Raw genomic sequence first — 11717 nt, forward strand, 5'->3', positions numbered from 1 at the left:
ACATTCCGGCTGGGGGTAACAGGCATCTCTTCTTAATATCTGTCCTTGTATGAGTTTGCCCTCTGACTCCAGACTGCCACAACTCTTATAATTGATGCGGTTATTTGTGGCAGCGGGGGTACATCCGCTGTGATCTGTTATCTACCTTCACTTTCAATCCAGACTCAAACAATGTGATATTGCAGCTTTCACCATGCTACCTAAATGAATAGCAAACCTAACAAGGAATGCATGATTCACTGACAGGCTTGCTAAAACGAAAGAACAAGAAGACACTGGATTTAATTACCAGCTCAGCTTGGAAATCCCTTTTTAACCTAAAGCAAGCAAGTCATGGTTCTTTCCAGATACCCTACTGCACCCCAGCTGAAATTACAATTGAGCCGTCAATAAGAAAAATGTTCCCACTGCTTTCCCCACAATCCTCATGAGGGACTGCAGGGCTAAGCCACATGATCAATCATGGTTTGATCTGCCAGTTGTAGACTATCATCCTAGAAAGCCTCACTGACGGCAGCCATGAACGAGGCATATTCTTCTGTTTATACAGATCCATTTTGATTGCTACTTTTTTACTTATCATTTAACACACAGGATTCCCCTTAAATTGATTCAAGCTTCTGCCCAGTTTTAGATCTCATAAAACGGTCAATCACAGTGACACCAGAACAGAATTTACCCCTCGGTGCACGTATAAGATCAGAAAAAAGGAAAAGCCCATAGTGTAAACCAAAGAGGAAATGTTAGCACATATCGGCAAATCATTTTGTTATTCTGTTTTTCAAACCGGCCTCCTTCAACCCTTCTTTTCCCACTGCTAAATTATTCTCCGCAAGCTTTATCATACTTGATATACAGTATCACCTGCCAGAGGAACAGTCAATCATTGATAAAAAAATATATAATCGATTTATGTGATTTAGGATATGCTGTAGTTAGTAAACTAGTCACGTCTGCAGTTAAAAAATTAGGAGAATTTGCACACACTGCAGAAGCTGCAAAGGAGGATCAAAAAGAGACTCGAAATTAATGACTGAGTAACCGAATGGCAAATGATATTTTATGTAGATGATGCATGCAGGTAGCAAAAATATAAACAAGAAATAAAAGCACTGAACATCGCCAAGCTTCCTGAACGACTAAAGTGTTTCTTCTGACACAACCAAGTTTAACCTTGGACATTAAAGAACCCACAGCACTAAAAAGTCAAGTGTCAGTTTAAAATCCACTCTGGGATGGCACACTCTGGCCTCTCTAAGGTTTCCCCTTAGTTCAAAACGATGAAGTCATTTCCACCTTCCCCACCTAATCAACTAAATGAGAGGTCAAAATAACAAGGTGACAAAAAGCACCGTCACCAACAAAGAGCTCAGGACTCAGCAATATTTCAGGAATAAAAGAATTCATTTACATTATTTGAAGTGTGGAAGTGCAGTGGGGATTAACAATTTCCTTCGTCTGTTGCCAGTACGCATTGTAAGGGGCACAGAGGGCAGATGGGAATGGTGCAGGTTCCCAAGAGAGGGGGTGTGTCACACACTTCACAATGCTCTTGGCCTTCTTTAGAACCTGCTGTAGAAAGCATTCGAGTTGATCAGATTTCCCCCACGTTTTTGTTTCTCCCATTCACTATTTTCCCCAACCTGTTACAATTAGCATTACTGATGTTACCATACCATAAGATAAGATGGGATAAGATGGGATGTTAAGACACTGTTAATAAAGCTTTGTACAAAAGTGTTAAAATAGTTCTGCATACTTTAAAATACTATGCTTTCTTAGAACAAAAGTCACTGTTGATCCTTTTATAATGATCTTAACAATATTTGTCCCATTTTAAAATGATATCCATGACCAGTCCCAATTACTTGTAATAGTAATCTGTTGTGATGGGGATTTGCCAGCTCTGAACAGCTGCAGGGTCACCAGGGCACGGTCTGCTGTATGTAGTGCTTTCAGATAGTTCTTTGTGTAGTAATTTGCACTGTATCTCTTCAGTTGTACTTTGTTTGTGTATGTTTTAACCAAAAAACTTTTTATGCATTAATAGTTCAAGTTGGTAGCTGTGTCAGAATGTGTAGGCTGCAAAGGAACAAATACAGGTTTATTCCATGCTGAAAAGAGAAAATAAACCTGTACTTGTTCCTTTGCAATTTATGCATTATATACTTACTTGTATAAATATGTATAGAAATACATTTATTCATCTAGTGATTTATTCAACTACCCAATATACTCATATCGTTGATGAACCACTGAAGGGTAAATAAATGTTGATTAGGCTGGGAAGAGGCAGGTTTACCTCAAGACTGGTCAGCATTTGTGAATTAAAATGTGATAAAAACCTATACAAAAAAGTAGTAAATATAGGAACAAATAATAGGTTTATTCCACACTGAAAAGAGAAGAAACACAACATTTCGGCTGTGGAGCCTTCTTCGGGTGACTTCAGGTGTTTCTTTTCAGCGTGAAATAAACCTTTACTTGTTCTTTTGAAGCCTACACATGCTGACGCAGTTCCCTACTTGAAGCAGTACACATACAGTAAATCAGTAACATAAATAAGAGTTCCCGTCATGTTCATGTCAAAGGTTCAGGAGGGATGGCAGCGGCCAAGTTCAATTTCGCCACAGCAGCTTAAACTCATAATTATCCCCGATTTCATTTACCAAGTTAAAAAAAAACCTCCACCTGCACAGCCACTCTCTCTCCAGGGGCCCCAGCCCCTCATCCTCTGCCCAGGAGACTGGCCGTCAGACAAGCGCGTTGAGACAGACCTGACGGTGACTGCACATTCAACTGGGTGTGGCCGTTCCTCAGACTTACGCGTACCTTGTAAATATGTTGAAAATAGATCCTGTCACGTTTCTTAGCCATCTGGCAGTTCAAAACGTTTTAGAAGCTTCTGGGCGGCATCCACACTTCACACTTCCCTTCATCATGGGGGGGAGGCAGAGCACTTGTCTGAAGATCAAGGGCGCGAGATTATTAACCTTAACGGCTCTGCTAAAACAAATCCATATGACTTCCCGGTCGTGGTGGCCATCACCAGGTACAAGACTAATTGGGTGCTTGTCACCCCATCAGGAAGAGGAGATAGAAAACGATTGCCTTAATCAACAATCAGAAAAGCACTCCCACCCAAGGGCAAGAACAGGGAATTGTTGGGAGCCTCTGCCGCCATCAGGATACAACATTTCCATGAGCACGTGCTCCCAATCCTTGTCCTGTAGGCGCCCCCACACCTGCTGGTTTTCATTCCAGCTCAGTTAAAACTATTTGATTGAAGACTTAATTGAACAGACAGGGGGCCTGACTGGAAGAGTGGCACCTTGGCTCCATGCAACTCAAATGTTTGTGATTTTATTTCCGTTATGGAATGTGACGGATAAAAGGCAACCTCCGAACTTGTTTGGAGCTGAAACCAGTCAAGCACTTTTAATTTGTTATTATTCATTAAGGGATTGGTTGTGTAACTAAGAGCTTGGCTGGAAAAAAAAAACAGGTCTGTGTTGCCCTCCAGGACCTGCACTGGAAACTGTATCATTTGAGGCAGACTGGCCCCACGGATGGGAGGTTTGTGACCGTTTCACCTCAACATAAAAAGAAAATACATGAACCTGTGTTTTCTCCTGCATGGATTCCAGTTGCCGAAGACAAGGGTAAGAACTACTCCGTGAAGAACTGACGCTGTGGCGCCCACCATAAAAAGTCATCCAAAAGTAATTGTATCTCATCTTATGAATAAATCAGATCATAAACCTCACTCCTGTTACAACAATTAGAACTAGAGAATCATCTATTTACAAATAAGGTCCACATGGACTTGGATAGTCAACATGGATTCAAATGGATTTAGAAAGGGCACGTCTCTGTCATTTCGGGAATACTGTACTAATTAGTCCCAATTAATAATTAATGCAAAGAAAAGACGACATTCTTTTATCTCCACATCAGCAGGCAAAATGGGTCACCTGCTGCTCCATGGAAGGATAAAACCACAGATAAACAGACCAAATTACAAACACACAACGCTATGTATCTGAAGAACCTTAAATGTTTTATTCTATGGTTATTAGTTTAACAGTGGAAAAACTAAAAATAAATGTAGTTTTTCTTTGAGATCAAACTGTCTTTGTTTTGTTTTTTCTCTGAGGAACACTGGTTTAAGATACAAACTAAAAAAAATCCCTTGTATAGGAAATATCTTGCATTTTAAACCACTTACTCTCAAAGAAGTGCAATGAAATAGAAAAAGGGAAATACTCTATTAAATATTCTTCCCAAATCCCATTTCATTGTGTTCCTTCAGTATATGAGGAAGATGTAAAACTGAACTGAAAATGTGTTAAATGGAATGAATATAGTTTTCCTATTGCAGACAGTGCATGTTTTTATCTACATCCGTTTTAAGAGCATGTGGAAAGAGGGGAGCAACTTCTTTTTTATTTAAAAGGCTTCTGTAGTTCAAAGGATGTTCAAAGCATTAATGCTGAAGATCAACCTGAAGTGCCTGCTGTCACCTGTTAATCATCTTGCTTACCTTTGTGCCTTCCACTTTGCATAATCTAGCTATACAAAAGTCAAATGATCCGGTTCGTTATCCAGGACTGAATGAGAAGTGAAGAATCACGAAAATTTGTGCCAATGGTCTAAATGACGTCAGGCATGTTTCTGAAATCATACATTTCTAAAATGAACTGAGGTCAGTATATTGAAAAGCGTGCGTCACGTGTTCCAAATAAATGTTTGCGATTTGTTTTTGTGTGTCTCAGCAAAGCCTGAATGCTCTGAAAAACTTCTCTGCCAAATGTTAAACACGCCTCCATCCATTTTCAGTCACCTTTTTTTATCCTTAGTGTATCCTCTAAGTTATGGTACTGTATAATATAATATTTTACTGACATTTCACATTAATAAGCTAATATACAAAGGCTTGGTATTCTTCTACCTCCACAACTGTTTTTAAATGACGCTTTACAATTACAATACGCTGCGTCTTTGTGCGTGATCTTCGCATACATCAAAATGTATTTTTAAAACAAAACCAATAACAAATGCCGCGCATTCCGTGTTTTTTACGTAATGCTGTTTTCTTTCATTATTATATATCATCACTACTGTCTAATTTTTAAAAATCATTATTTGCGTGCGCAACACGACTTCTGAGTTGTTATATTTAAGAGTGTTCCGCTAATTTTCAAAATAATATGAGTTTCTCCTGTGGATAACAAAACAACACATTCTAACTCAACACAAACAGAATACCAGATGAACACCAGTTTGTCTCAGCATCAGAAGCTAGTACTTAATTCCATACACTGTAGATTCACTGGTGATCCGAAACACGACCAGAACTGTAAACCTACACAACATTACTCTGGATCAGAACATTTATTTCGGCATTTTCTAGAGTAAATAAGACAGAAACTGCGATTTTGTATTCCTGAGATTGCATCGCAGGCTGTTGAAGTACATTCCTATGACTTCACTTACCATGCAGTTGGTGTTCCATAAACGCTACCTCTATATCCCAATGGTTTCGCAAGGCTGGTGTTCTTAAAATGAGAATTTCTGAGTCTTCGTTAGTCTTTTCCTAATAGGAATGTTATTATTCATATATTTTCGTTCATCTCCCACTTAGACTCCGGTGATCTTTTGTGGCAAAATACTCTAGGCAGACGCCACAGGCGCCCCCTTGAGCATGCGCACAACCGAGGAGGGAATAACTTTTTTAGTTTTTTTTCTTAAATATGAATACATTGAACTCAGCTCTGTTTTGTGCGGTTTTATATTTTTGTCAAGTCTTCAAGTGTGACCGCAACCACCCATACTGCACAGTTTTGTTTCTATACCAGACAACGCGAACTGGTAGTGGCTTAAAATCGATTTAGGCCATTCAGTGGCCAGTTTAAGGATACCCATGGGTTTTCATTGGAGGAGGACGGGGAAAGAGCGTGAAACACTGCATCAATTGTTTTCGCCATCGCATGTAACTTGGATTGATTGATTTCGGTAGCTCTTGTAATAAAATTAGTATTCACTCTCTGCAAGATCTGTAATAAGTCATAAACCTGAAAAGACAACAAATCTACTAAGTAATGGAGCACGTTGCTTCTGTGGGTATTGTCACCTGCTTGCTCACAGGAGTATATGACAACTCTTTCCAGAGAGATCCACAAGACATTTTTTACGTTGCGACAGGTATCCTGACTGTTTTGACAAATTCTGGATGAACAATATTCTTTCACCAAAATACTAAATGTGTACGGTTCGTGTCTTGAGGCTTTGTGTCAAAAGTATACGTCTTCTATTCTTTGTTAACATGTTTTTTCCTAAATCAAGTAAAATCATTTTTTCACAGCAATCTTTTATTAATGAATGGATAGCTCGTGGATTTCAAGGGTGCATTGTGTGTGGAATATATAATAAAATAATTCCATTCATGTCGGTCGCGTTACATACGCATTAGTTTGCCGTCATACAGTCTGTACTATGATAAAATCACGATACAAAATATTATTTATAATAAAGAGGAAAAGTAAGATGAATGTTAAAGATTTACCGAAGTACATGGAACAATGAGCACGACACTTGTTCTCTTACAAAAAGTGTCTCTGCCACTCAAGGGGAAGGTCGGGTGAGAATAATGGAACTTCATTATCAACATAAAGGCCCTGAACAATGTAGTCTAAAGACCGCTGAGTGGGCATGTCCAGGTCCACCGCTCCTTCATAAATATGTATTACTGGGAGGGAGGATGGATTTAAAAGGCAACCTGCCTCCCCTACCAGGTAAACTGTCATTAACCAATTCGGGTTCAACATGTATTTACTCAAGGCGTCAAGTGTTCTGCTATGTTCTTCGCTGCTCTTCTCGGCGGCACTAGACGCCCTCAGATCCGGGGACCACCAGCCGACACCAGCAGCGACGTACAAGTATCCACCGGCTGGACTCCACCTGCCCGCTTCCTTCATGAGGCAGCTCTACAGGAGAGTCCAATCCGGCAACGCCACCTTGGAAGAGCGGCTAGCTAATGAAGCCGACTCCGTCAAAAGCATTCTTCCCAAGCGTAAGCTCTTCTTCCCAGTGCTTTATTTAACATGTTTGTTTTTATGCAAATGTTATTAGTTCGTATGCATGCAGGGTATCTGTGTAGTACGCGTTTCCCATCTGATTTTTATTAATGCAATTACATAAAGGTTAACTGCCGATCATGAGTGTTTATCATAATAACAAAGACTAAATCGTAAAACGAACTATTATGCTCGGTTTGTATTGACTTTACAGAAGATGTGTCGTATTATTATCCCTGCTATCCTTTGATGTTTAAAGTGCCTTTCCATTTCTTTTAATAGTGACAGAGAATTCATTAAAACGTTAGATGGAAAAGTAGGGGGGGAGTTTTCTGCTGACCTTTGTGCAGAACTGCACGGTGGAGCTTATGGTGTGGTCGGCTGTCAAATCTCTGTGCCAGACATCTCACAAAGTTTCAATCCACATTCATTTCTCTGGATGAATTAACCCTGCCGGGGAGCACTGTGTGAAAAGGATCTTTTCAAGGCAGGCCTCTTAATTTGATGATGTTGATTGGCCGTCTTTGCCAGACATCCCTATACAGATCAGTTGCGGCAGAAAACATCTTTCCTTGGTTTCGTTTCACACGTCTCTTGATCAGATTAAATCGCTACTCGCTCTTTAGCCTCCCTGCTCTTTTAACCTGTTGCTCCTTGTATCCGCCTGGGCTAATCAAACGTACACTTCAGCATCACTGCTGCATGCAAACAGGGCAGATGAAGAGGGTGCTTGTGAGGCAAAGTTGTGCAAGTGTTACATGGCAGGATTGATGTGAAAGCTTTAACGTTTTGGTTACTGAATTACTGTTATTGTAATCCTCTCTTGTTTGAGTGCGTTCAACTATTTCAAAATCATTAAGAAAGATAGGTCAACTGAGCCAACTGAGCATAAATGGGCAATTCCAATAATGTCCGGGGGGTGTTTTTTTTAAACAGAATTAACATACATCGGAGTAATAACCTGTTTGTATAACGCTAAGCAGCATTCCCTAAAATACTGATGTTCAAAAGGACATAATTCCAGTGTAGAATTCTTAACAGCTATGAATGTCTTTTCATGCACTAGTATCTATACAATGTCGGGCATTTTAGATTTTAATCTTAAGAAGTTTTAATGTAAACAGACAAATCACATAATAAGAGGCTTAATGGTGTCGCTATCGCTGTCGGAATTTATCATCGTAACTGTAGAAACATCAGTTAAACGATTTGATGGCAGCGTTTTTTTATTTGGCGGTGGTTAATGTAAAACAGTTCTCACCTTTTTACAATTCGTTTAGCATCTGACAACCACAGTTTTCATTCAAAATGTGTAGAGTGTAATTGATTGTTATGAGAAAATAATTATACAAATTAAAAAACAAAAACAATGTATTTATATATGAGGCTGTGGGAAAATGCAATCCCGTTACACACCACAACCTACTTAGAACCTACTTTGAACTGTCGACAGTTTCCTTTTCATTAACTTTGACATGTGAAGAAGTTACGCCAGCGTAATCACACTTCTTAGTGACTAGACGCTGTGGACAACTGGACAGTATTTGCACTTGTTTTTTATTTGGATGCTTAGTTTATACTCCCCCTTTGGAAAATGAATATTGTTAAGGAAACAACTACACGTGCTTCCATAAAAGTGTCTGTCTGGTGTTTTCAATGAGTTCATTTACTACAGTTGAAGGAGCTGAGTTATTATTAAGATATCTCACGGGGTTTGGTCTACATTAGCTACATTAAGTAGTAAAATGTCGAGATACTTCTCGGAGATCATTCGAGGATTACTCTCAAAACTATTGCCCTATATAAAGTGTAAGGAAATGCTTTAAAAATAAAATAATATTAAAGATCAAGATGAGAAACAGATTTGCTGTACATACGTTCACATCACACGACTGGAGATACCAGACAACTGCATGCTGCTAGGTTGAAAAGGGATGTCTTCACTTGGTTTTTGAGCAGTTCGAGTTGTATAGAATGGAAAGTACTACTATATATAATAGAACCTTTCAGAGAACACTTAAAGTGTTTACATATTACACAATACTAATGTCAAAATATTTTTGTATTTTTGTCTTAAATTTTAGATTTGATTTTCTGCTGTATTTCTAGAAACACAGAGGTGAATGTATAATTTTAAGTAGTGTAAATAGGAAAGCTGCTACAGTTTGTACTCTTTCACAGTTTACGCATCACGTGATCCAGTGGCCTGCTTATAATTGAAAAATGTGCAATAATCCTAACATTTCAAATTTAAGGTTACTAGAAGGCCCTGTAAAACAATTAGATATTTTTGTGGTTGGTAGTTTTAATATCTTTCTGTTTCCCTTTTCACTGTCTGCTTACAACCCCATATGATATACAGTACGCAGTACTGATATATGGCTAAGGATAATTACAATTCATTTTATTCTGATTTCTTAAAGCATTCCTTTAAATGTGATATGACACAATCAGTGTCAGAAACTACCCTGGATTTCTGATATTTTATATTCTGTACCAATGATCATGAAAGACGGCATGGGTGGTGATGGTGTTAGGTTTGGAATGATTTGTTTAGGTATGTGATTGCAATAGCTATAGAAATGGACATATATATATTATGGGTCTACCCTGGGCTCTCCTCGGGGTGAACCTACATATTCAACGTATTTAGCAACATTGTTTTATTTGAATTTGTCTTTTATGTGGACAGGTTTTGCACGGAAAGGCAGTCGCTGGGTGGTGACCTTTGACCTCTCCACCTTTCTGACCAATGAGGAGCTCCAGATGGCTGAGCTGAGGATCAGGTTCCCCAGGTTCCTGAACCTGAGCACTTCCACAGTGGAGGTGCGGCACGCCCACGAGTTCCCGTGCCCGAATGGGACCTGCTACTCCCGGCAGCTGGTGGGGCTCTTTTCTGCGTCGTCCTTTGTGGCCTCTAACCCCAACTGGAAAATCTACAACATTACAAATTTGCTAGGTGACTGGCTGAAGGAAAATCTGTCCTCTCTGAACCGGAAGCTGGAGAAAGAGCCGTCCCTGCCCAGAAGAGATCTGCCACCGAGCAACAGCTCGAAGGATCAGGGTTTAAACGGTAGGGCTTTGCTGGTTGTATTCACAAAAGTGAAGCCGGGCAGTGGCCTTCAGGATAAGGCCAGCCTGCTCCTAGCAGCCGAACACTCTGGGTTTGTCTTTAGTCACGAAAGCCAAGAAACTGGAAATCCCATCAAGGCAAAGCGCAACAGGAGGCAACAAGACCTCAAGGCCAAATCCCTTTGCCGGAGGGTGGACTTGCACGTGGATTTCAGCCACGTTGGATGGGCATCCTGGATTGTGTATCCTAAGAGATACAATGCTTACCGCTGTGAGGGGGAATGCCCATATCCACTTGGGGAACAATTCAAGCCTACAAATCACGCGTACATGCAGGTAAGACCTATTTGAGAGTGAAATCGTGAAACTTGGGAATTTGGGGAGAAAAAAAAGTCTTTAAAGTTAAGCATCCCTTGCTGTTTGTGCATCTTTATTAAAGTGAGTGGGAAATCATGTCGCCACGTCAAAAGCAGAGGCTGGAGAACGTGCTGATGAAAGGCTTCTGACCACAGTCACCTCCCTTACTACAGCATGCAAAGTCAAAATTTCTCAAATGTAAAAATATATTTAAAATACAGTTTATAAGCAAAACGGGGGTTGTTATTTTTGAAAAAAGTTTAATTTCCTTACGAAATTATTCATGCTTATTACACATAGCTGAGTACCAATTATCATGAACTTTCTATTGTCTTATTGATTACTCTGTCGTAGCTCCACAACAGCTAGTCTGTGATGAAACAGCTGAACGTCGGCTTTAACACAGGTGTTTTTCCCTTTCTTCCAACCCCCCCAGAGTCTGGTGAAATTGTATAACCCCGATCAAGTGCCCTCGACCTGTTGTGTCCCCATCAAGACGAGCCCGCTGAGCATGCTGTATTTCGACGAAGACCGAATAGTTCTGCGCCACCACGAAGGAATGATAGTGGACGAATGCGGCTGCCGCTGAAACTCTCGTCTTTTCCTGGACTTCAAGGGCCTGATCAGTCAAGAATGATGAAAGAACATCCTTACATTCATGGGCGTTCATGTCTGAAAACGGTACTAACGTACGCTTTCGGCTTTTCAAGACGGAATTGTATCATTTTGATGATACCAGGAAGTAACAAGACACTGCGCGCAGCAAGCAGGTTCAACGGAAACACCTCTGGCGCGGAGAAGAAATCAGATCGTAAAAACAGCTCGGAATGCGAAGGTGCTGTTCACCTTCACCTGGGGCTGTAGGAATCTGTTGTTCCTGTATTGTAAACGGGGGTGGGAGTGAGGGGAGGCTGTGAGACCGGGTGGAGAAGAGGTGGTTTATATTGGGAAGAAAAGCTCAGTATTCTTACATACCTGGAATTGGAGAAAAGCAGATACTAAGTATAATTAAATACTTTTTACAGGTGTGAAGTGGTCTTACCCATTTAAATAATGTATCACTGATCAGATAAGCAATATTCAGAGTGCTCAGTCACACGAGTAATACTGTATAAAATATGTCATATTTTTGTAAATATTGTAATAACTAAAGTTAGGTATTTATATTAACTTTATTTATTGCTTATTTTTTCTTAAATAAAGGAAATCCGT

At 39.9% G+C, this 11717-nt stretch overlaps 2 protein-coding genes across 2 annotated transcripts in view; one reads left to right on the forward strand and one right to left on the reverse strand.

The window, feature by feature from the left end:
* Positions 1–5707, reverse strand: part of pald1a (phosphatase domain containing paladin 1a) — a 92002-nt gene extending 86295 nt beyond the window's left edge. Inside the window, exon 1 of the mRNA XM_015346462.2 lies at positions 5497–5707. The gene's annotated coding sequence lies outside the window, so the exon portion shown is untranslated. The remainder of the gene's footprint in view (positions 1–5496) is intronic.
* Positions 5708–6825: 1118 nt separating this feature from the next.
* ndr2 (nodal-related 2) lies at positions 6826–11657 on the forward strand. The gene is made up of 3 exons (XM_006630342.3): positions 6826–7072; positions 9769–10484; positions 10942–11657. Exons 1-3 carry the CDS (start codon positions 6826–6828, stop codon positions 11092–11094), a joined length of 1116 nt encoding a protein of 371 aa, XP_006630405.1. The 3' UTR covers positions 11095–11657.
* Positions 11658–11717: the final 60 nt, after the last annotated feature.

This window comes from Lepisosteus oculatus, chromosome 4 (assembly GCF_040954835.1).
Source record: "Lepisosteus oculatus isolate fLepOcu1 chromosome 4, fLepOcu1.hap2, whole genome shotgun sequence".
Classification (NCBI taxonomy): domain Eukaryota; kingdom Metazoa; phylum Chordata; class Actinopteri; order Semionotiformes; family Lepisosteidae; genus Lepisosteus; species Lepisosteus oculatus.